The sequence below is a fragment of the Perca flavescens genome, chromosome 24 (genome assembly GCF_004354835.1).
Source record: "Perca flavescens isolate YP-PL-M2 chromosome 24, PFLA_1.0, whole genome shotgun sequence".
Classification (NCBI taxonomy): domain Eukaryota; kingdom Metazoa; phylum Chordata; class Actinopteri; order Perciformes; family Percidae; genus Perca; species Perca flavescens.
In genome coordinates, this window is record NC_041354.1 from 18,629,466 (window position 1) to 18,656,381 (window position 26,916).

The 26,916-nt window shown below is 41.4% G+C and overlaps 1 protein-coding gene across 1 annotated transcript; it reads left to right on the plus strand.

Annotated features, from left to right (window-relative positions):
- Positions 1-10,101: 10,101 nt before the first annotated feature.
- prkx (protein kinase X-linked) lies at positions 10,102-26,524 on the plus strand. Its single transcript, XM_028572316.1, has 8 exons — positions 10,102-11,281; positions 12,300-12,468; positions 13,602-13,865; positions 16,154-16,273; positions 21,596-21,691; positions 23,729-23,786; positions 24,781-24,858; positions 25,354-26,524. The coding sequence occupies exons 1-8, from the start codon at positions 11,152-11,154 to the stop codon at positions 25,477-25,479; spliced, it is 1,041 nt and encodes a 346-aa protein (XP_028428117.1). The 5' UTR covers positions 10,102-11,151; the 3' UTR covers positions 25,480-26,524.
- Positions 26,525-26,916: the final 392 nt, after the last annotated feature.

Consider the following 26,916-nt stretch of genomic DNA (forward strand, 5'->3'; position numbering starts at 1 on the left):
TGTTAAGTACATAATTCCATATGTGTTCATTCATAGTTTTGATGCCTTCTGTGAGAATTTACAATGTAAATAGTCATGGAAATAAAAAGGAAACGCATTGAATGAGAAAGTGTACCCAAACCTTTGGCCTGTATTGTACATTAACACTATTAGGATGGATTCATACAATTCTTTTTAAAAATCAATCAGAATCAGCTTTATTGGCCAGGTTTGTGTAGACAAACAAGGAATTTGACTCCGGCTAATCTTTTCTCTCAAGTACAACACTCACTTCACTTACAAAAAATAAAAAACAGAAATGACAGTAAGAAATATAAAAAAATACTGTTAAGTATGCACTATAACAATACAATAGAATTTACAAAAAATATACAGTAGCAATCAAAGAGAGGGAAGGAATGGTGCAATATCAGACAGGTCCCCTCTGTTTCACTAACAAGCCTCTGTTTCAGCACCACGGACAAGTCTTCACTGTTTTAGTAACAGGGCTCTGTTTCAGCACCAAGGACAGGTATAGTCTATTTAATTAACTTGGCTCTGTTACAGCACCACAGACAGGTCTCCTCTGTTTAAGTAACAAGGCTTTGTTTCAACACCACAGACAGGTCCCTCTGTTTTAGTAACAGTGCTTCGTTTCAGCACCACAGACAAGTCCAGTCTGTTTTAGTAACAAGGCTCTGTTTCAGCACCATGGACAGGTCTTCTCTGTGTTAGTAACAATGCTTTGTTTTAGCACCACGGACAGGTCTTCTCTGTTTTAGTAACAAGGCTCTGTTTCAGCACCACAGACAGGTCCCTGCTGTTTTAGTAACAAGGCTCTGTTTCAGCCCCACAGACAAGTCTTCTCTGTTTTAGTAACAAGGCTCTGTTTCAGCACCACAGACAGGTCTTCTCTGTTTTAGTAACAAGGCTCTGTTTCAGCACCACAGACAGGTCTTCTCTGTTTTAGTAACAAGGCTCTGTTTCAGCACCACAGACAGGTCTTCTCTGTTTTAGTAACAAGGCTCTGTTTCAGCACCACGGACAGGTCTTTTCTGTTTTAGTAACAAGGCTCTGTTTCAGCAACATGGACAGGGGTCCGTTCCAGGAATGAGGTTTAACAAACTCTGAGTCTAACCCTGATCTCTGAGTTGATTTACCCTGAGATGGGAAACTGAGTTTTTGGTTCCAGAACAGCTGATTTGAGTTGGTTCAATCAGGGTTACGCGCGTGCACAACCACTATAAAAAGGCAGCATGAATGGAGCCATAATTCTACGATTCACCATGGTAACAACCACAAACAAACGGGTCGGCGGAAATACTCATGCACACAAACAGTGAGTTTGAACCATAGACAGTATATTATTAATATTAACTGTCTACAGTTTGAACATGCATTTCATTAAAAAAGCAAGACAGCGGTTGCTGCTGCAAAAGAGAGAGAATTGGTGTGGGAGAAAATTGCTGCTCGAGTCAATGCGTAAGCATTAACAGTGTATTAATTTCATATTTAATCACAGTTAACTTATAATATTACTGGTGAAAACTGGAATTGTATTACACCTATAATTTCATTTAGGTGCAATCCTGCGGGCGAAAAAGTAAACTATACTAATCCCATAATGAGGCTGCAGCACCATATCATTAACAGAACTATAATGTATAATCATTTATTTATTTTTAATGGCTCTCACTGGTTTGTGTCCAGGGAACACTACAAAAACGTTTCAGAGCGAGTCACACTTTTCTGACGGCTCTACCGTGGCTTTACTATTACAGTATGATCCACTACACTGTTGTAAAGAAAACTGCCGTTTGCAAAAAACTTAATGCGACACCAAGAATCTGCTGGGATGTTAAAGCCTTACCACGATGGTTGATGTTAGTGATATGAGGACAGATAAGGTATCTACATATCTAATGGACTGTGATAAAAAATACCTCTCAAATCGGTTAAGTGGAAATGAAAATACATCTATAGTCGGGACAGTATCATCTCCCGACGTAAACTCTCTGTGAATTAATACAGCTTTTTCATCAACGGGATTGTCGACAAAAGGACATGACATGTTTGAGAAAAAAAGTTTTATAATCTGCCTGACATAAACCAATAAGTTTTTTTATTCATGCAGATAAACTGCATTAAAATGCGCCTGATACAAACTGAATGAATGAATGAGGAAATGAGTTTTTCCCTCTCAGAGGGAGGAGAATGAGAGAAACTCAAGGTTTTTTTTTCAGTTTCTTGAAGAAAACCTGCTCCCGACCAGGTTAGGTTCACAGGCTCAGTTACCATAGTAACTGACTTTGAGGTTAAGTTACCTCTCTTTCTGAAACGGAAAACACAGAGTTTCCCTCATCTCAGGGTTAACAAACTCAGAGTTTTCACTAAACCTGCTTTCTGGAACGGGCCTCAGGTCCCCTCTGTTCTAGCAACACGGCTCTGTTTCAGCACCACGGACAGCGTTGTCTATGAACTCCTGCGTTTGTATTCACATGTAGGGTTGGGCATCGTTCGGATTTTAAAAATTCTAATTCAATCCAATATCCTATTGCGATTCTTCCTTTTGATTCCGATTCTTATCGATTTCCTTGACTCTTTGAGTGGTGGAGTTGAAACAGGTCACATGCTTATTTCACAAATAAGAGGAAAAGTTTTATTTTGATTCAATGGTGGTTTGCAGTTTTACCGGGCTTTTTCAATGTAAAATAAAGCCACACTAAAGCACTGCTTACTGCGCTCCATGGCTGCAACACAACCAGTGCCTGGCCGCTACGGAAACCAAAACTTGCGCATGTTAAATTTGGAACCCATGTTCATTTTTGAAACGATTCCAAGTAGGAATCAGTTCTCGATGCCCAATCCTATTCACGTGTCACTGCCACGTTTAAATATAAAAGAAAGATGAGCAATCGTTAAGAATATGAAACCTTCGTTCAGCTTGGTAAGGTCTGAAAGACATCAGTCATTCATACAGTCATTTGGTTGAATGTTATGTGGAGCAATTGGACATGCTCTGCTCACATCAGTGGCTGCAGCATTAAAGAAGAGTTTAAAGTGATATTCTGGAAGATGTTCATATGATCTGTGGCGACAGCTGCACAAAGCCACAGGCGCTACCAAAGATTAACTTTAAACTTTAGTAATAAAGGATTATACTTCTACACATTCTAGTTAAAGGAATGACTGAATGTGTATATATATATATATATATATATATATATATATATATATATATATATATATATATATATATATATATATACAGAACAGGCCAAAAGTTTGGACACACCTTCTCATTCAATGCGTTTCCTTTATTTTCATGACTATTTACATTGTAGATTGTCACTGAAGGCATCAGAACTATGAATGAACACATATGGAATTATGTACGTAACAAAAAAGTGTGAAATAACTGAAAACATGTCTCATATTGTAGTTTCTTCAAAGTAGCCACCCTTTGCTCTGATTACTGCTTTGCACACTCTTGGCATTCTCTCGATGAACTTCAAGAAGTAGTCACCTGAAATGGAGGAAGGAGTTCCCAGAGATGTTAGCACTTGTCGGCCCTTTTGCCTTCACTCTGCGGTCCAGCTCACCCCAAACCATCTCGATTGGGTTCAGGTCCGGTGACTGTGGAGGCCAGGTCATCTGACGCAGCACTCCATCACTCTCCTTCTTGGTCAAATAGCCCTTACACAGCCTGGAGGTGTGTTTGGGGTCATTGTCCTGTTGAAAAATAAATGATGGTCCAACTAAACGCAAACCGGATGGGATGGCATGTCGCTGCAGGATGCTGTGGTAGCCATGCTGGTTCAGTATGCCTTCAATTTGGAATAAATCCCCAACAGTGTCCCCAGCAAAGCCCCCCCACACCATTACACCTCCTCCTCCATGCTTCACGGTGGGAACCAGGCATGTAGAATCCATCCGTTCACCTTTTCTGCGTCGCACAAAGACACGGCGGTTGGAACCAAAGATCTCAAATTTGGACTCATCAGACCAAAGCACAGATTTCCACTGGTCTAATGTCTGCACAGTCTCCTCTTAACAGTTGTTCTAGAGATGTGTCTGCTGCTAGAACTCTGTGTGGCATTCATCTGGTCTCTAATCTGAGCTGCTGTTAACTTGTGATTTCTGAGGCTGGTGACTCAGATGAACTTCTCCTCAGCAGCAGACGTGACTCTTGGTCTTCCTTTCCTGGGGCAGTCCTCATGTGAGCCAGTTTCGTTGTAGCGCTTGATGGTTTTTGGGACTGCACTTGGGGACACATTCAAAGTTTTCGCAATTTTCCGGACTGACTGACCTTCATTTGTTAAAGTAATGATGGCCACTTGTTTCTCTTTACTTAGCTGATTGGTTCTTGCCATAATATGAATTCTAACAGTTGTCCAATAGGGCTGTCGGCTGTGTATCAACCTGACTTCTGCACAACACAACTGATGGTCCCAACCCCATTAAGGGAAATTCAACTAATTAACCCTGACAAGGCACACCTGTGAAGTGAAAACCATTTCAGGTGACTACCTCATGAAGCTCATTGAGAGAACACCAAGGGTTTGCAGCTCTATCAAAAAATCAAAGGGTGGCTACTTTGAAGAATCTAAAATATAAGACATGTTTTCAGTTATTTCACACTTTTTTGTTAAGTACATAATTCCATATGTGTTCATTCATAGTTTTGATGCCTTCAGTGATAATCTGATACAATGTAAATAGTCATGAAAATAAAGGAAACGCATTGAATGAGAAGGTGTGTCCAAACTTTTGGCCTGTACTGTAGATATATACTACTGGTCAAAAGTTTTAGAACACCACACGTTTTTGTTTTTTATTGAAATTTTAGCAGTTAAAGTCCTATGAATAGCTTGACATGGTACAAAGGTAAGCAGTGAACTACCTGAGGTTAAAAAAAAGTAAGGTTACCCAAAACTAAAAGGTAATGTACATTTCAGAATTTTACATAAAGGCCTTTTTTTTTTTCAGGGAACAAGAAATGGGTTAACAATGTAAAGCTGTTCTGCAGCAATGGAGGTTGATCAAGCTTTGGAAGTTGGTGCTACCAATTCCCCCAGGTGTTCACACTGGTCTGGATTACTTACAACCCCCTCTGTTTGGATAAAAGTATTGTTGGAACACACTGTGGTACCATACCATCGTGAGCATTATTTGAACAGTATTGTACTGCAGAAAGTAGTGTGTTGCTATAAAAATGGCGGGAAAAAGGCCATTAACAATGAAAGAGAGACAGACCATCATAACACTTAAGAATGTTGGTCTTTCCTACAGAGAAACTGTGAAGAAAGTCAAGGTGTCAGTGAGTACAGTATTCTTCACCATCAAAAGGCACTTAGAAACTGGGGGAGACTCTGACAGGAAGAGGTCTGGCAGACCCAAAGCCACAACAGAATCAGAAGACAAGTTTCAGAGAGTCAACAGCTTGCGTGATAGGCGGCTCACAGGACAACAGCTTCAAGCACAGTTTAATAGTGGTCGGAATAAGAAGTCTCAGTTTCAACTGGAAGAGAAGACTTGGAGCTGCAGGTTTGATAGGTCGAGAAAGCCATTGCTAAGACGTCAGAATAAGAAAAAGAGGCTTGCCTGGGCCAAGAAACATCGTCAATGGACTACTGAAGACTGGAAGGTGTTATGGACTCATGAATCAAAATTCATTCATTCATTCATAATTATCAGCTATTGAAAACATCAGCAAGCAGATAGACTGAAATATTTTGATTCTGGATGGTGTAATCTGGTAACTAGTAATACCTCTCAATAGATAACGTGTAGGATCTGTTAAAACTATAATTAAATAAATACATTTCCCTTGGAGAGTAGAGTTTCCCCTAAACATATCACTGTGGAATTACTTCACAGATGAAATTATATACACAATGTTTAGTTAATGATGCACCATTGCTCTGAAAGAAAGCTTCTTGTTGTTCATCAAAGGAGAAATTATAATAGAAACTTAAAATAAGAATTGCTTGATTCAAAGCAAGTGAATCATGTTTCATACTTTTACAACAGAACAACCAAATGACTTAAAAGAAATTAAAATAAGAAAAGTTAACTTTTTATTGACCCTCAGGGAGGAGATTCACATTCCAGTAGTAAAGACACATATACAATATACTGTGATGTACTTTAACATATACTTATATACTTATAATTATAGTATAGTAGAAACAGGAACAGGATCAGAAACAAACTGATGAGCCGTGAATCATCCACCCATCGGCTTATTACGTCACATTTCTGCAAAAAAAAGAGAGAGAGAAAGAATGTAGACATTTCATGAATATCATCTGTCTTTCCCTCTCTTCACCTCTGTGTTTAATGTTTAATTTAAACCTCTGGTGCAGGGAGAGAGAGAGAGAGAGAGAGAGAGAGAGAGAGAGAGAGAGAGAGAGAGAGAGAGAGAGAGAGAGAGACAGCTCCACAGTGCCCCCACATGGCAGAGAACGGGACCAGAATGAGAAAAGGAGAAGAACATCTCCCCCTGTTCTGCTGATAGAGAGCTGGCATGAAAAGGTACTGAGAGAAGAAGGGAGGGAAGGGAAGAGGGTTATGAAAAAATATTAAAAACATTGGTTGAAAAAGGCGAGAAAACATACATGGAAAAAGGAAACAAAAACTATGGGAAATATTTTAGAATGTTTTGTTTATATTTAAATAAACAAAACAAAAATAGAACATTTGGATAAACATTTTGGGCTCACAAAAAAATAGACACTACTCAGGAACCAGACGTCGCTGTAACCTGTTACTCAGGAACACGGGACGTTTACAGGAATGAAATGCGTGGATGCTCCGTTGAGCTTCTGTTTTCTAGATGCTCTGACCTTTGTGCTTCAGTCTGGTTTTATCTCTTGCGATGTGTCCCGGGGCTCTCCAGTCCTCAGTCAGAGAGCAGAATAATGGGTGGGGGGGATTGATAAAGGAAGAGAGGAAGGTTTTTATTCCCATCAAACACTCGGGGCTTATCTGAGACGCTCGGCTGGCCCCAGAGCATTCAGTCTGCTTCAGGAAACACCGATAAGGAAGCTGTTTAATAAAGAAGTACTAACGCTTACCGACTCACGGGACAAAACGAGTCCAAACCGTCAAAGAAAGTGTTGTTATATAATATTACCTTTCACTATCCATGGAAACAGCTCGAGGAATGTTGGCTTTTTCAGAGAGCAAAAAATGGAAAATTAGAAACGCCTTCTTTGACATTTCTGTCGCCTTTTTGGATGTTTTTTTCGTCTCTTTTTGACGGTTTTGTCGCCTTTTTGTTGTTGTTTTTGTCGCCTCTTTTGGCGTTTTTTTTGTGGCCTTTTTCGTTGCTTTTGTCGATATTTTTGTTGCCAATTTTGTTGCTTTTCTCAACGTTTTGGACGTTTTTGTAGCCTTTTTTGGAACATTTTTGTCGCCTTGTTTTTATCCGATTTTTTTGTGTTTTTTCACTTTTTCAATGATTTTGTCACATGGAAAAAGCTCAGTCAGACAATATTTCTTTTTCAGAATAAAACCAGATTATTATGAGCGTGTAAACTTAGTCAGTGTGTTGTCCCGGTGCTTTCAGTTCCCGGTAACGTGCACTGAGCGCTGTAACAGGATGAGTTTTTTGCTGTGCCTGTGAGACTTTAACACACACTCTTCCTGCAGGAGAGAGCAGTCGAGCCAGCAAAACTGGATTATCGTTAACAGCAGAAAAAATATGGCAGAACTCTGAGATCAATAACTGCTTTCTGTAATTACGTCTCATTAGATAATAATCTGACCATGAAAGAACTAACGGTGGATTACTCTGCTTTGGTTAGATAATTACTGACTCATCGGCATCATGCGTGACTTCTCTGAGAGGTCAGAGAGCGACTCATCTAGGCGTTTCATTATTGTTCACTGAGGCCGAGTCATTAATGCAGCGTGTGAGGCAGAACATCTGAATCAACACAAAACACTGCAGAGAGAAGGAGGAAATCATTCATGATACATGTATGGCACCAGGGGCGGAGCCAGGCATTATAAACATGGGGGTGGGGGGTGGTCTGTGTGTGTGTGTCTGTACGTGTGTGTGTCTGTGTGTATCTGTGTGTGTGTGTGTGTGTCCCTAACGTCTGGCTCCGCCCCCCCAATATAAATTCAAGAGCAAATGTGAGACCACCTGTGTGTAAATCAAACCCATCTTTATTCCCTCCGTGCAGCAGACAGTCTGAAACCAAGATGAATACTAACGGACGCTCTGCTCAAATCCCTGAACGTGCAAATCAGGCGTATTGAAGCGGCGTATTGATCTATTATAGTAGATCAATACGCCGCTTGTATTTTTTTTCTATCACAGAAATTTCAAACATGAGGTCCATTGTAAAAATAAACCTTGTTTAAAAAAAGTTTCTAAAACGTGTCTGAAATCTATTGGAGGGTCAGTCGATACATAGTTTTGCAAGCGAGATACAATGTAGCAACTACCTTATTAAACTAATGTTAGTGATCAGATGCAGCCTTGTGTGGTTGCTATAGAAACTATTAACTTAGCTACAGTTGAGCTACAGTTGTGCTAACATTATTCGCTGTAGGCTAGTTCTAAATATTACATTGTCTTTAAAATGGACAAATTCATTGTCAATTTGAATATATTTGGAGTAGGGAAGACATTTGAGGACTGGTTGAAGAGCGACGAGGATTACATGACAAAAGAAAAAGACAAGGCCCAGGGTACCCGTTACAACTGAAGACGGGGCCCTGGAATCAAACACAAAAAAGGCAACTGCCTTTGCTATGAAGGTTTTCACCGAGTGGAAGAGCCAGCAGAAGGATAGACTGACAGTGACAACTGACCTGGACACCTGCAGCACCGAAGAACTTTTTTTATTTTATTTTTTTTTTTTTTTTTTTATTTAAGGACAATGCACATTTAATGAACATGTACAGCAGTACATGTAAAAGTGCCAGATTATAGCCCAAAGGCTAATTTCCATCTGTAGTAACTAAACGATTTGTTAAGACGTTTTTATGCTACAGTTCAAAGCGCAGTAGGCAAGCCATACAGTGTGGCCACGATGACCGGCATCAGAGCCTCACTGAACCGTCATTTCTCAAGGTTCAGTTTCTATGCGGACAGTGAGTTTACCACCAGCAACAGGGTGTTCAAATCCATAATAAAAACACATCGAAAGAATGGCCAAGACAAGGCGAAACACCATCTCCACGTCACCGAGGCTGACCTGAAATTGCTGCGTGAATCCACCGCTCTCTCCCCGGACACCCGTTAGGTCTAGTTTCCAAAGTTTGGTTTGACCTCCAGCTTTGCTTGGCGAGGTGAGGCAGGGAGGGCACTCTGGAACTGACTGCGTCCTCATTCGCCATAAAAGTGGATGACGCTGGGGATGAAGAAGCATGCAATACGAATAAGAAAAAGCATAATTATTAAAGTATTTGAATTGTTTTATTATGTTGGCAAGCAAGAAGTAGAATAAACGGGATAATCACCTCAAGGCAGGGCAATAAATGCCCGGCTTGCCCGGCTTGTGGACGGCTTACCGTCCACAAGTAAGCCGTCCACAAGCCGGACATATCAAACTGTTTATTGCCCTGCCTTGAGGTGATTATCCCTTACTTAGACATCAATTTTCATAAAACGGCCCATATTTGACCTCTACATAGTTGATTTCTCGCATAAAAAAAGTGAATTTAATGGTAAAATAGCAGATGAACAATGTATACAATTTCTGAGATCTGCCCGACCTAGATTCAGAAGACTAACTGATCTCAGGTCAGTTGTGTAGCCTATGTAAATGTTGGGGTGTGACAAAGAGAGAGACTAGAGCCAAATGAGGAGGAGCCGCGAGTTGACGTCAACTAGGTGGCTTGTTGAGATTTGCCCGTTTTCAGAGGCAGTTTTAAATTGTGAGATTTGCAGAGGAAAGAGGTGTCAATGGAATTTAGAGGTTCTATGTATGTCCCATAGACAGTATATAAGTCCTAGTTATCCATTACACTGTCATTATTCAACTATGACAAGGTAAAATCGGTTTTGCATTCTATCACCCCTTTAAAATAAAATCATTTCGGCGATTGTTTTTTTTTGCTTTAATCATTAAACGTTTTATTTTGAAAATTCCGACCGGAAATAATTTGTAACCGGTGTCTACTCTCTTCCTGGTTGATGTGGACAGAAGAAGTGCTGGGGTGAGGTCTGTTGTTGTAGCTGTGTAAAAACATGGAGAAAATCAGGCTATTTGGGACAGAAAAGCCAAGCGATTCACCGAGTTAATCAGCGTGTAAACGCGTATTTTACTCGGCGCTAACAGACGCTTATTTGGGCCGCTTCCTCTTTCAAACCGCTACTGTTTTGACGGAGCAGCTTCCCTTTTAGCTCACGGTAGCTGATAATGCTAATGCTAATGCTACCAGCCAAACAGTGCTATTACTTTAGCCAGAGTGATCTCTATGGCTCTGACTTCAGCTATCTGTAGCTGCTACTGCTAATGCTACATGCTACCAGCCAGACAGTGCACCTGTCACCGGCTTCTTTGTGCATCTCCTGTCGGTGTCTTCGTGTCCTGTTGTCTGCTATGTGTCTCAACTTGTAAACAACTAACTTGGCTTCTAATTCATCTGTGTTTTGTCGCCTTTTTGACATTTTAGTCGCTTTTTTCGAGTTTTTTTTCTCGACGTTTTTGACGCTCTTTCTAACGGTTTAGTTACGGTTTTTTTTCCCTGGTTTTTTCAGCATTGTTCTAACTTTTTAAAGTGTTATTGTCTAAATTGATTTATATTTTAGTCGTTTATTCCAACGTTTTACTCGCGTTTTCTCTACGTCTTTGTAGCTTCCGACGTTTTTGTTGTTTTTCCAATTTTTTTTAGACTTCATTTTGTTACATTTATCTTATTTTCCTTCCACATTGACAATAATGTCGTAGTAAAACAACAAAGATTGAATGACAGCTCAACACAGCCCCACTCATTTATAATGAGCCTAGTTTTACTCCCAACGTCAATATATTTAGGAACAATTCATCAAAATTGAGGTTTGAGAAGATGAACTGAGTCCCTGCGTCCAGCAGACATGTAACTGTTATAAACGGTTATCAGCGGTTGTGTTATGAACTGTGTACAGTGCGCGCCACTGGAGACTTCCAAACACAAACAGTTTCTAGCTTAAATCCCGAGAAGAAAGAGATGGCGTCCTCCAAAGTAAAAGTGGGAGTCAGCGGGGAGAAAGAGAGTAAAAGCAGCGGTTCTGCCGGAGGCGAAGCAACAAATACCCGGATGTACTGCCTGGAGGACCTGGAGACCGTGGCCACAGTGGGTAAGTAAAAAGAATATAAATTTAATGTTTAATATCAACAAGAAACTAGAACTGCAAGCAGTTATGACCCAGTGAGTCGCCCCCGAAGACCCGTGAAGCATGCGAAAGGAACCAAAAACGCGATGTCGACCAGGAAATATTGCGAGGTGTGAGCTGCAAGGCCTGTAGTAAATTGCAATAGCCTTTTTACATTCATTCAGTTCAACCTTGATTTTCACCCAGTTTGGTTCAGAATGCCATGCCAAACAAGATTATTAAGTTCCGTGTTGATACCATTTAAATTGGCCAAGATATGCACAAGTTTATGTTTTTGTAGCTAGCTACACAAATTTCTTCTTACGTATTTAGCCATTTTTTAACCGATTTATCATTCTTTTGATAACTTTGTGTCAAGTCGGTCTGGAGATGCTACGTACCAAGTTCCGTGCAGTTGGAGGAGTTAAAAAATGTAGGTTTACAATAAATCGCGATTTTACTGCGATAAAAGTCTAGGCGGGAATGGGCGTGGCATATAATCAGGACATTCGGCTGGATTCAGGGAACGCGTGGACATAAAGTTTTTACATGTACTATGGTGTAGGCTGCAGAAACACTTTTACCACAACAAGAAAATAGGTTAGAAAAGTTGAAATATTTTGAGGAAAAAAGTTGAAATATTTTAAGATTTTTGAATAATTGGGGTGTTTTGTTTCCATGGTAATGTAGAGTGAGTCGTAGTTGAGTCAGCAAGTCATCGGGCCTCCAGGAACAGCAGCAGCACAGAGAGCCAGTTGTTATGTTACCAAAAGACAATGATTGTTGAGGAACAGCCTGAAGCCATGTTCCATAAGTCAGAGGTATGTTTACCGGCCAGTTAACGGTGAGTCTGTGTTCAGGCAGCGACAGACCTGCCCGTCGGGGAGTTAGTCATCCATGTTTGACTTGTTGAGTCACACCTACTTCAGGATTACACAACAGGTTACCCAGAGTTTAACATGTTACCCAGGAAGCATGGACGGTGACCCCTGTCTCCCCCCAGGCACTGGGACGTTTGGCAGAGTCTTCCTGGTTCGGGACAGGGAGAGCCGGGCCTTCTTTGCCCTGAAACAGATGAAGATCCCCGACGTGATCCGGCTGAAGCAGGAGCAGCACGTCCACAACGAGAAGGAGGTGCTGTCAGAGGTCAACCACCCTTTCCTTATCAGACTGTAAGTTATGCAGACAGACACACACACACACACACCCAGGCAGACACGCACGCACACAGACAGACAGGGACACACACACACACACACAGACAGACAGGGACACACACTCACACGCAGGCAGGCACACGCACGCACACAGACAGACAGGGACACACACACACACACACACAGACAGACAGGGCCACACACTCACACGCAGACAGACAGGGACACACACTCACACGCAGACAGGCAGGCACATGCACGCACACAGACAGATAGGGACACGCACACACACACACGCACACAGACAGACAGGGACACGGACGCAGACAGACAGACAGACAGGGACGGACACAAACACACGAACACAGGACGCAGGGGAAACATTTATGATGAAGCACGTCAAAGTTCAGTGTGAACAGATTTAAGTTAGAATTACAAAGCAACAAAAATGTTTTTTAAAAAGCGACCAAAACATTGAAAAAGGCAACACATATGTCTGAAAAATAAATTGTTGCAACTATCATTTTTTTCCAAAGGATATTCAGATTTGTAAGCATTTTTTTTCAATTATCTTTAAAAAAATGGGGCCTATAGCTGCTGTTAATGTCTGTTTTGGAAATAAAAGGGAAGAGTCAGTACTGGTCTTTGTGTCCAGCAGCACTTATCTCGTCCATCTTCATCAGTGACAGAGCTCTCTCGTTTTTATTCCTCTCAAGTGCCCTCTCAGCTGAAATACTGGCAGCACACTGCTCCAAACCATGCCTGGGGAAACAGAGCCAGGGAGACGGAGACAAACTCTCATTTTATCTGATTTCTTCAACTCGTTGGAGAGTACATTCACGCTATCACCGTCCAATGAACACGTATGACAGCTGTGGACTCAGGAAGATCTTACTTATTCAAGTCAATTTAAATTGTATTCATAGTGTCAAATCACAGCAGGAGTTATCTCAGGACACGTTACAGATAGAGTAGGTCTAGACCACATTCTCTAATTTATAGAGACCCAACAATTTCCCCCCACCAAGAGCAGACGTTTGGTGCGACAGCAGCGAGGAAAAACTTCCTCTAAACAACCTCTGAACCCTGACTGTTGAATCCTGACTGTTCAACCCTGTTGTAACTGAAGTGTGTTTGTTTGCTCCCAGGTTCTGGACGCACCACGACGAGCGCTTTCTCTACATGCTGATGGACTACGTGGCGGGCGGCGAGCTCTTCAGCTTCCTGCGCAGTCGTGGGCGCTTCAGCAACGCCACCGGCCTCTTCTACACCGCCGAAATTGTCTGCGCCATCGAGTACCTCCACGCCAGAGAAATCGTCTACCGCGACCTGAAGCCGGAGAACATCCTGCTGGACAGCGAGGGACACATCCGCCTCACCGACTTCGGCTTCGCCAAGAAGCTCTCCGACAGGTCGGTGTCCAGCTTTAGTATTTCAAATAATACAAAAAAAAAGTCAAAATATTACGAGAAAAAAGTCTAAATGTAAAGAGAAACATCGTATTAAAAACATAGGAAAAAGCGACAAATGCTAAATGCAGACCTGCCAACCTGTACGCATTTTGCGTAGTAGATACGCATTTTGACATCAAAATACGGTGATACGATTTCTCACTTTAAACTACGCGAAAATCAGGTGACTGCTTTGAGTTCACTCGTTGACGTGCAGTAGGCGTCTCAGTCTAACACTTGATGATAGTAGGCAGCTAAAACAGCGTAGCAGCCACAAGCATGCTGGAAAAAAAAAACTAAAGAAGAGTTCGACCAATCACAACGTCGGGTCCCTTCCTCTAATGTCAAGCGGGGATATTGGCTACTGATAGTAAAACGAAACCATCAAATGCAAGTGTTATTCATTCCTCTCTCATTCCCGTTGAGTTTGGTTGGTTTCCCAAAGAGAGGACGGTGCTTGCAAAGGTAAACGGATTTGATGTAGAAAGGTGAAATGAATATTATTTATTTATATTATTATTAATAAAGCATTGCATTTATAAAGTCTTGGATTTCGTTACAAAGGTCTTATATTTTTTTGCCATTCCTATGATTAAGTTCATACCGTAACAAAATTAACTGTTACTAATGTAGGCTAATTAAAAACTGACCGGAGCACGTCGCTGGACGCACCGGACAGAGACACAAAGTAAACACGCCTCTCTGACCGGTACCGGGGGGTTAGCGGTCAGAGAGGAGGATGTGCGGAATGTGTCGGTGTCTGTCGGACTTTGGCTGGCTAACAGGCTAACGGCTTATTAGCTAGCCAAACACCGAGCGGTAACACTGGCAAAGATTGGCTCTGTGAGCGCATCAATCTGCTCAGTGTGCGTAACAAACAGAGCGAGCAGCTGCCGGACTCTAACATCTGTTGATCCGTGCAGGACTTCACTGTGAGCGGACTGTTTAGAGACGATGTGACCGGCAGGTAACGTCAAAGGTTATCTGCTACTGTAGCAGAGCTGCAAGGAAATGCTGAACTGAGGGTTGGCAGGTCTGTAAATGTTGGATAAAAAGGTTAAGGAGGAGCCTGATTGGATGTGCGTTAGTTCATTCCCTTGTGATGTACCGTGCAGCCACAGCACCTCCTGCTGGTAGAGGAGCAACAACTCCTTTCCTTTTCCTCCGTACCCCCACCCTTAAGGTGATTATATACTAGACACAGCCCAGCTGGCGCGTACAAATGTGACGTCATGGGATCGCCGTGAGTCTTTATACCTGCGCTGGTGCTCGCGACACTAGTTGCAGTCTTCTCCTGAACAGCGGTGGCGCTAATGACTAGAAGAAGAAGAAAAAGATAAACAACGGCAGAACTGGCAGCAGCATTGACGTTAATGCTTCGATTTGATTCACTGACCTACTTCGTCGGATCAAGCCTTTCATTAACCATAAAAGAGCTCATCTTAACCCAGTAAGTTTACCAGAGAGACTTGCATTCACTCTGAGAGTCCTGGCATCCGGTTGTCGGTGAACTCATTCAGGCCTCCTGTTTCCGCTTTGTTGCGCGTTGCTGAAAAGAAAAAAAGAGCCGTGCGCGACCTCGGCTCGCGCGCCATAAATCGGACACGCCGGCCGGATATTACATCATTTTGACGTCACAATGTCGTGCGCCACCTTGGATGCGCCTAGTCTAAAAAACCCTTTTAATCCCCCCAGACAACATTATCCTCCCCCTCTCCTCTGTCGGGGCCCTACATCATCTCCATACAAATTACCTGTCGCCATGGAAACTTGCCCGGAAGAGGTCATTACCCGGGTGATAGCGTTGACAGGCCGGCGCTGGGCTGTGTGCTCTTTATCAGAGGAGAGGCTTTCACAGAGAACACGCTGCCATCCAAAAGGCTCACCAACCAGACTCCTAACAAAAAACACCACATTTAAGAAACCCGTTTCTGTTACGGTCACTACAGCTGCAAGGAATCAGTCAGTTAATCGAGAATAACCATAAAACATTAAAAAAGGCAAAGACATCAGAAAAAGGGACCGATCGACAAAAAATAATCGCCAACTATTTTAATAATTGGTTAATCTTCTAGTCATATTTCATGCTAAAGAAATGTCAGTATCTCTTAGTTCATATTTGTGTGTGTGTGTGTGTGTGTGTGTGTGTGTGTGTGTGTGTGTGTGTGTGTGTGTGTGTGTGTGTGTGTGTGTGTGTGTGTGTGTGTGTGTGTGTGTGTGTGTGTGTGTGTGTGTGTGTGTGTCATCAGGACGTGGACTCTATGTGGGACCCCCGAGTATTTGGCTCCTGAAGTCATCCAGAGTAAAGGCCACGGCCGAGCGGTGGACTGGTGGGCGCTGGGGATCCTCGTCTTTGAGATGCTGGCTGGGTAAGAGCTGCCGTGGACAGGATGTCCCACATTCACTCATAACCTTGAAGTAGCACATAAAAAATAAAAAAACGTCAAAAAGAAAGCAACAAAGTGTGGAGGAAGGTAGCCTTGTGAGACCGTCCTGAGCTCGCGAGCTCCAGTTTTCTACTCGCAGATCAGTCTGGCATCTTGAGATAGAGAAAATTTGGAGCCGTTCGCCAAACAATCAACCAATCAATGTTGGTTTTGAGGCGGGTTTAGGTGTGACGCAACGAGTCAGTTAGTTTATCACTAATGAGTATTTTAAGACAGCGGTAGCTCTAATTCTGTTAGCCACTCGCTAATGCTTTTTTCTCTTGCATCCTTCTTTTTGAATATGGACCAGGAACCTGAAATGGTGCCTTTTTTATTCGTAAATTCTCGTTACAGAAACGGCAAATATCCTTTACCGACATGTTGCTTGCTTGCTGAGCTAACGAGCTATGCTTTGTAGGGGTGGGCGATATGGACAAAAAATATCTCGATATTTTTTCCAATTTTGATGATAACGATAATTAGACGATATCCTTTAAAAATGTGTTTCTAAAAGTCTGAGTTACTTAATCACTGATGATAATAATGGGCAGAATGTTGAATGAAAACAGTTCTTATTTATTTTCTTTAAAATGTAAGTAAGTAAAAACAATTCAAAGACAAAATACTTATACTATACTAATACTAATTGAACTAGTGTAGGAGCATTGAACTCTGAGTACACATTGTTGTTCACCTCTGCTGTAATGTAAATTGTGCAGCATACAAGCAAGATGAAATCATAATAATAAACAAAGGGCTCTGTTCTGTAACATATTGCACACAACCATGTCCTTATTGGAAGCAGTCCTGGAGATAGGGTAGAGTCAGGCCAGGTACTGATAGTCCTTCTACTTGGCTGTATAGTCCTTCTGACTGGGATCAGAAATAGTTGGATGTGACCTGACTGGCCCAGGTGAGGGAGAGGAGCAGTTCTGTATGCTTTCTTGATGTTAGAGTATACATGGTCTAGTGTGTTCTTCCCTCTAGTAACACAATCTACATGCTGGAAAAAAAGCTGGGGAGTACAGACTTTAAGGATGCCTTGTAAAAAGTCCCCTGCTATAATATGTATCACCTCCAGGTGATTGCGCTGGAGTTTGTTCATTATGGTAAGCAGTGAGCCAAACTTGTGCTAACGTTAGCATCGGGGCTATGTAGACGGCAGTGTGCTGTTTTCGTGGTAAATAAAATGGCCTGTATATTACCGACAGGGCTCCAGGTCAGGTGAGCCGTGCTGGGCAATGATCCTGTGGTTGGTACTCCATTCATTGTGCACAAAAATGCAGTCCTCCGCCTCTGGTCTTGCCGGAGTTATGTTCTCACCCTGCTGGTAGCTAGCTCGCCGTGCTAGATGCGGACAACAACTCACGCAGCGCCCGGTCTGGCTGTGTCCTCCGGGATGTTATGAGCCGCCTGGAAGGCTCTCGTAACGGCTGTGTTGTATCGTAGTCCTATATTGATTAGTTCAGTGTGGCTGTACTTGTATAAATATACACCGACAGGAGAGCTAGTAGCCGCTGCACAATCACGCGCCGCCATCTTTGTTGACATTAGTGAATGTGTAGCGTTCCAATGCGTGTTTTGAAGTGTTTTTTTTTCTAAGTAATTTAAATACTCAATGTCAATTTGCACATCGTTAACACAACAATGACGATATTATCGTAAACGATATATATCGCCCACCCCTAATGCTTTGCCTGCAGCAGCAGGGGTAGCCTGGCTTGTGGTTGTATTTTCATACGCTTTGTTAATCTGATTGGTTGATTTGGCCCGTCTATCACCAACATAGGTGGTGATAGACAGATGGTTTATCCAATCAGCTAACCAGTTCGCCCCTTCCCAAAAGTTCTCAAACGGAAAGTTCCCAGATGGATATGCCGAGCAAATGCGAAGCAATCCATCTGGCAGAGTCAGGTTAGGAGGAAGGTGCTTTTCTCCAGCTTTGATTTTGTCACTTTAATCAACATTTATGTTCTTTGTTTTGAATCGTAGATCATTGTTTTTGTCGTCTATTTCAGCATTTTTGTCACTTTTTTTTTTCAACATTTTTGTTGCTTTTTCCTATCACATCACAAAGGTTAAAAGAAAGCAACAAAAACCTTTTAAAAACAAATATGTCCATGTGTCAAAAAAGCGCTTTTTGTCAGCGCTTTTTCTCTCTCGATTTTGTCACTTCTATCAACATTTATGTTCTTTTTTTTTTTTAAATCTTAATCGTACATCCTTTTTCAACTTGTTTGTCTACATTTGTTGTATTTGTGTCACTTTTTTTTACAACATTTGTTGCTTTTTTTCAACATTTTTGGTGATTTTCTTTCCTGACAGTTTTGTTCTATTTTCTGCATTTTTGTTGCTCTTTTGCATGGTAATTGTTCTCCAAGTGTCTCAGTCATTGTGTCTGGGTAAGTGCTGCAGTGTGTAGTTCCTGTTCTCAAACACCAGGGGGCAAAAAGCCGCCTGTGGAGACATGAAATCAAACCTTTTATTAGGAACAAAGTGAGTGACAGGGCGGGATCTGCTGCCATCTGAGAGATCAGAGGAACGTCTGCAGAGAGGGAGGGGTGGACACAATAACAGGAACACCTGTACACCGCTGATGCAATCCAACATAACACCTTGAAAGAGAGAGAGAGCAGAGCCTGTGTGTGTGAGTTGTGTCCATGGAGGGGCTAAAACAAACCCAAAACTCAGAGGGAATCTTTCTTGACATCGTCTGCCGTTAAACCTTAAATTTCAGTCAGGAAATGGGCAAATCATGATGTCATTCTCCTACAATTTTGCCACAATGACCCAGATTCTCGGCCTATGACAGCAGCAGACCCCCGGACTCTGGAGCTTTGTAACTGGGATGGCAAGCGGCGTGTGGCTAAATGTCTGTGTGATGCCAGTCCCATTATGTAATTTGGGGGTAATGACTTTTCAATTGAAAGAAGAATTCAGAAGCATTCAGTGGAAGAAACAACCATCAGAATCTCTAAGAACAAACGCTGCTCCATCTGCAGCACAGTGTTAGCATTCCAGCACGTGGTGGAAATGAGTCTTCCTCAATATTTGTTATGCTCTGGTTTCAGAATGATAAACAGATACAAGATTGGATGTAAAAATAAGAGACATACATTTCTGAAAAAGCAACAAAAACTGAAAAAAGTGTCATAAGTCGCTGCTCTGTAGCAGTTATTTCTACTTTCAAAATTGTCTATATATTTATTTCAACATGTCTTTTAAAACACATTACAAAATAAACTAGTAAAATAATGTACTACATAATGTAAAACTTTAAGGGAGCAGCAGCCATTTTTTTGTTTTTACAATTGAATATTCATTTTCATATTGGAATGTGAATGTTTTGACTCGTTTAGTAGTAGTTACCTGCTCCTTACATCATGCTGATTCCTCCGAGAACAGACTGATTTAGGAGACTGAGACAGCTTCCGACGGCCCAAGATGACATGTTCTTCTCGTGTCTCTCTCTCTCTCTCTTTCTTTCTTTCTTTCTCTCTCTCTCTCTCTCTCTCTCTCTCTCTCTCTCTCTCTCTCTCTCTCTCTCTCTCTCTCTCTCTCTCTCTCTCTCTCAGTTTAATTCAAATTGCTTTATTGGCATGAATATCAGAAATAACAATATTGCCAAAGCATCAAGGACAATAATGTGAGAAGAAATACATGCATACAATTCATTGAGTAAACTAAAATATATATATTTAAAAATAGAATAAAAAACAGGAAAGCAACAATATATCAATATGCAGTAAAATCACTAGTGTCAAATGTAAGAAAGAAAACAAAGACAAAAGCAAACAAAAACATGAAAAAAGACCCATGAAGTAGAGGAGTAAATGAGAAGGCAGAGTAAACTGGGGGGAGACGAACTCCAGATATTACGTGTTGTTGTGCTGGTTGTCTCTCAGGCTGTGACATGCACTCACATATCAGTGTTTCCCACAGATTAGAAAGCAATTTGTGGCGGGGGAATACTTATTTTCGGACACGCTTTTGGATGCTGTCCTCCTCTCCTACTTTGATGCCTAACGAATCTATCTCTTTCTCTCCCTGACCCTGTCTTTCACTGGTTGAAGCCTGAAAATATTGTAAACAAATTAATAACATAACTAATTATACTGGTGGGACTGTTGAGCTCTGTTTCAGACTGATACCTCCGGTTCAGCCTGGTCCTTACTCTCAACACGGGCCTTTTTCAGTCGCGGAAAATACTTTTCAATACTCATCTTGAAAACATTCAGTGTAAGAGTAAAAAATGACATTATTTATAATATGTTTATTTGATTCACAGCTGCTACATATAGTGTTTTGACCTCGACAACCCAACTGCATTTTACCGCAAACTTGCGACTAGTTAACTTTCTAAAGCAGGCGCAATCGCTCGTTTGCTAAGAGTCGGGTTGGTGATTGTGAATGTGTGATTGTGTAAAGGTGTTCACAAGATAGATACCAACCTTTTGTGAATTTTGACAGCCGTCTTCTCTCCTTGATGGAGACAGACGCTGTGTGCACAGTGGGCTCGATGGTGTTTTAAGCCTCCAACGTCACCTTACAGGCACTAACCCTCACCTTAACCCTAACTATAACCATTGCCGCACTGCCTGGAAGACAGCGATGGGGGCCGAAAACGCGTGTGTGTGTGTGTGTGTGTGTGACAAGTGACAGAGAGACGGAGGAGAGCAGGGAAAGGAAATGCAGAGGAACGTGTTTTAAATAGCGTTTTAAAAAAAAAGTATATCGAAACGCAATGTGCGGCGGCCGGTGTTGATAGTGAGGCGCACTGCCACACGTTAGTCTATGTGTGGGAAACACTACATATCTCGCTGCTTCCACAGTGCTCACACTAGTTCCTCCAAGTAGATGTTGCATTTTTGTCTGGTCAGAGTATGTATAAAAATCTGGGAGTTTACATTTAATTCTTGTAAGGAACTGAGTTCTGATGTCAGTATATGTGCTACATTGAAGCAGGAAGTGTTGCTCTGTCTCCACCTGTCTCTCTGTCTCTCTCTCTTTCTGTCGGTTTCTCTCTCTCTCTCTGTCTCTCTCTTGCTCTCTGTCTCTCTCTTTCTCAATTACCTTTTATTGTCCCACATCGTGGGGAATTTGTCTTGGGCACTTAACCCATGCTGCAGCCATAGTAAAAACAAACAAACACAGACAGCATGTCCAAACAACAATACTGTACAATACCATACCACAGACTGTACTATGGTCCTGATGGTGTATGTCTCTCTCTCTCTCTCTGCCCCTCTCTCTCTCTCTCTACAGTTACCCGCCTTTCTTTGACGACAATCCGTTTGGTATCTATCAGAAGATTCTGGCGGGAAAACTGGAATTCCCTCGCCATCTGGACTTCTACGTCAAGTAAGACACGGCCTTTAAAATATTGTTGGGCTTTTTAATTTTATTGGACATAAATATGCTGGCTCTATACACGCTAAAAGTATTGATTATTTACATGGGTCTGGTGAGTTTGGTGGTCGTGAGACAAGTAAGACACGAAACAAACTGGATCAATTCTAAAACCATTTGCTTCAAAACAACAAAAAATTCCAACAAAAACAGCACAAACGTTAAAAAAGCGGCAGAAAAAGTGTCATCAAGATATTTTATGTAACTTAAAAATCCATCCATCAGGAAGAGGACTGTCCCAGGCTGACCCCCAGCAGGAAACATCTCGTCATCAGTTGTAAAAGTAGTCAGTTGTTAAGGGATTTTTCAGCAGTGTTAAGAAAAGTTAAAATAAATGAAACTAAAGCAAAAAATGCAAAGAAAACTTTAATAAATAGACAGGTTTACGGAATACGGCAAGATAAACTTTAAAAAACTTTCACTTTAACTTTAAGACTTTTTTTTTTTTTTTTTCTGTGACTTTACAGCCTCTCTTCCTTCTTTCCGTCTTGTTCTCCTCATTTCTGGATAAATTCTCCTTCATGAAATCCATGAAAAGGCATAAATACAAATATTTCCCCCTGGAGCTGATTAAGATATTTTTCTGTGACACATTGCTCCAAAGGCCCGTCTTTAAGCAAGGGAAGGATTTAGACAAAAAGTGTGAAATAGCTGACGTGTCAACATGCAGCGGCTGTATTTATAAGGCTGTCAGCAGAGATACGGCTCCTTCATCTGTGTTTGTCGCCTTTCATCAAAGAGCTTACACTCCTGTGAATCATCTTCCTCCCCCTCGCATGCTTGTCTGCATCAAGTTTCTACTCTCGTAAAGTTACCATTGGCAAAAAAAAAAAAAAAGTGCTCATTTTCTCCCATTAAAAGGTTGTCGGGGGAGGGGGGGGGGACAAAACTCAGTTAGCCTGGAGGCATTTATCATTTCAAACAGGATTTTTTTTCTCCAAAGCCCCGAATCTTAGAGGGTTTCAAAATAACCAGGGGTGGGGCAGGTGCCACCCGTTCCCCCCCCTTCTATCACCACCCCTGTAAAAACATTAAAAAAAAGAAAGGTAGAGAAAAAACGGTAAAAGAAATCAAACTCTGTTTCACTAAGGGACACACTGGAGAAAGAGAATCACATCAAGAGACAGACATGTAGAGTTTCTCGACGTGCTATTATTTAGAAAAGGTCAAATATCATGTCTCATATAGTCTTCTCTCTTACAGTTTGGTCGACATAAAGCTATAAAAAATGTTCCTTAGCCATCTTAGAATAAAGCAAATCAAGCAGAACAATGATTACACTTTTAAAAGCAGCTGACTCCCAGCAACCTGTTTCTCTGCTTCTGGGGACAAATCTGCCAAATTCTGTTTTGAGTGTCGCTTCATTAGTTTGAAAAACAATTTCCTGTCTTTTTGGTTTGGGTGAACAACTAGACCGGCCAAAATTTACTGTGAACCTAAATTAATATGCGGGATGGATCAAAATCTGCGAGGGTAATTATGTTAAGGGGGGACGGGTGCCACCTTGTGCCCCCCTTTTAGCCCTGTGCCTGCAAAAACATATTTAAAAAAAAAAGATAAATGTAATAAAACATAACGAGAAAAAAGCTGCAAATGTTAAAGAAAAATATCGACAAAAATGTCTAAAGGCGACAAATGTCAAAAGGGAGAAAAACTTCACAAAAGTTGAAAGTAATATCAAAATTGTCAAAATCAGACAAACGTTAAAAAAACATGGGAAAAAACATAAATAAAAAGTGGGGACATGTGATCTGTGTCACCCCCTTTGAATGACTATTAAAACTGTTGAAATGACTATTTTCAAGGATTGTGCTGCAGCGTCTCTAAAAAAAAAGAAAAGACACCAAAAACGTCACTTTGTCTGATTAGGTTGTCAGAGGTACACGACTCTGTTAACCCCGGGCAAGGGGACATTTGTCATTTTGACAGCACTGCTGGGAGAAAACACTGGACAGCTTTGGATTCACTCACTGTTTCCTCCCCCCCCAGAGACCTCATCAAGAAGTTTCTGGTCATCGACCGAGCCAGACGCCTCGGAAACATGAAGGTGAGTGGCTGAGACTTCCTGGCTGGCTCGCCATATTTTATACCTTCGGTAGGGAGGGCAGTTACAAAAGACTAGCCTTTTTTTTTTATTTTATGATTTGATTGATGCCTCTCTGTTATGCTTCCCCTCCAACATGTTACTGAGACACAGAAACCCCCAAACAAAGGAATTGCCTAGCAGAACCCTGTTATTCACTTAACCGGTATCTTCTGTGCATGTTAACGTTATGACTGTTGCTGCTTCATGTGAATTTCAGTGAGACATAAATAAAGCTGTTTGATTGGAGCGACTGAATCTCATTCAGTTTGCCCTCTGATTATAACAGGAAGGATTATAAAAACACATAATTCTGCTCCTCTCAAAGCTCCCTAACAGCTGAGTCAGTTCACTCTGTACAGCCTCAGGGTTTTTTTCTTCTGGTGTAATTCGTCTTGGAAGAATTACAGAGTGGAAAAGAGTGTGTACATTTTACTGGGAGCCTGCCACTTCACCACACAGCGAGTCGATTCCCATTCAGACTGGAGGACTGGAGCGTTTCAATTACCGTTAGTGAAAGCAGCCGAGACTGAGAGACGCTCTTAATAAAACAAATACTTCTCTAAGCCCAGTGATTAACCACATAATCCCAGACCAGATGATATTGATTAGTGGCTGCCAATATTCCTCCCATCACTCATTAACACAACAGTCACACACAGGCAGAACTGTGCCACTCTTATAATGAAAGACTCTCTAAAAAAGCTTTAATAAATGTCATTTCATTTAATATGAATTTAAGTTATGCATTGACATTTAAAGATCTCTAAATTCTGCATTTATAATGATTTCTTTCAATTATTTTAGTGAATAATTGACAAAACATTTTTCTTGCTCCATGTGCTGATGTCTGATTCTCTCTGTTCAACTCTGTTTGTCCTCCTCACTGCCACCACAAAGTAACAGTACCCAGAAATGGAAAAACTTGGATTTATTAAACATTGTTTTTGTGTTTCAGAATGGAGCAGACGATGTGAAGAAGCATCGCTGGTTCAAGACCGTTGACTGGGAGGCCGTTCCTCTGAGGAAACTGAAGGTCAGTCTGACTCTCCTGACAGACAATAGTTTAAGTTATAAATCTGTGGTTTGTGATTTTGAATGAAGACCACGGTCCATGGTTATCTCTGCTCTCTTCAAAGCCACCACACTCCTTTTGACAAAAACATTTTACCTCTCAGGACACGGCAGAGTTGCTGGTACACCGCTGCCTCCGTCGCTTAGTTAGTTAGATTGATTTGTTAGTTCTTAGCGCTGTAAAACACCAGACACACAAGAACACAAACCAGCTCTGATAAAACCAAAGTCCATTCAGAAAACAAGCATTTTAAAAGTTGTTTGCCTGTCGCCTTGTGGACAAACTTCGGCATACTTATGATCCGTTTATTGCAGATAAATTGGCACTCATCAAGACTGATGGTACTTCCTAGAGAAGGCGGTGAAATTGATGATATATTGTACGTTTAACTGAATATTAAGTGATGTTTTTAGAACAAAGCAAACACTAAAAGAGTGTGTGAACTTGTCTCCATAGCCTCCCATAGTTCCCAAAGTGTCCCATGACGGAGACACCTCGAACTTTGACGTTTACCCGGAGGACGAGTGGAAGAAAGATCCTCCTGTGCCTCCCAAGGACTTAGAGATCTTCAAGAACTTCTGATCCCCGAGCCTGCTTTATTTATTACGGACACAGCTCGCAATCACGGAGAGAAAACCCAGGACAGACGCATCAGATCAACTCCAGGTGATCGGTGCTGTGGATCAAACCACAGAGATGATTTTCTTTTTATATTTTTATTTATCCGACTTAAAAGTCTTTGCTGTTTTCGTTCTCTCTGAGGCTGCACGTATGCAAATCAAAAGACTGTTACTTTCTACCTTTAAAAGAAAAAAAGAGAAGAATCAGGTCTTTTTTTTTATATTATGTTTTATATTTTATCTCTTTTTAAACAATGTTCAGACTGGTGCTGTGACTGTCAGCTGGCCAGTAGTCATTAATAAACTATGTAATTTACAAAAAGCTGAGCACTTACAGCACAGTTTGATGTCTCACAGTTACAGTTCAGTTGAGGCTACATCTACACTACTACATTTTGGTTTAGAAACAAATATCTTTTGCTACTTTTACATCTCGCATCCACACTACAATTTTCCAAACTCCATTCAGAAAAAGTCGTTTGTCTGTCGCCTTGCGGACAAACTTCGGCATACTTTGATCCGTTTATTTCCTAGAGAAGGCGTTAAAATTGAGAAATATCAGCTCCTAAAAAAGAGCCCGTGGAAACACTGCGGTTTTGGTTTGAAATGGCATATATTTTGCTACTTTTACGCCTCGCATCCGCACTACTGCTACATTTCCGACAGACATTTTGGAAACCTCTGCCTCCTGATTTGGTCTCATCCGTTAGTTTTTGTTTCAAAGAAAACGTAGCCGTGTAGATATAGCCTGAGTTTGCTTCCACGGCTCCGACTATTTAATCTCTGTTATTACTGCAACCGCGTTCACTTCTCATCATCGTCATTATCATTGTTGTCATGTAAGAAAGGGGGTGAAAGGTGCTGGGAACATTTAAATTGTCGCTCTGTAGAGCTACATCACTATTCACAGTATTCACTTTATCGTGCAGAAAGCTTCTTTTTGGGCCTTTAAAAAAAGAAAAACATGTATTTTGTTTGCTACCATTAAAATCAAAGTGATCATGTGATTTTCTGTGTGCCTCACCCTTCGTTCATCCATCTTACAGGGTCACATTTATGCAAGACTACAACTAAATATGTTTTTATTCTACCGCTAGCGTTAGCTGATGCCCTGTCCTTCCATAGCTGCAGATGAATGTCTCCAGTACCAGGAGGTTGGGGTTTATCCGCCGGTAAAACTCTGCTGGATGACTCTTCAGAAAGGTTCAAAATCAGAAACTTTCTCTCTTTAGCGTTTAGCAATACATGTATAAATCAGACTGAACGATATATGAATAAAACATCAGAATATAGAAAGTAGAGCTGAAAAGATTAACCAATTAGTCGACTATTTTGAATCCCTTGGAGTCATGTTTTCTGATAAAACGGGTAAACTTGTGTGATATCAGCTTGTTAAATG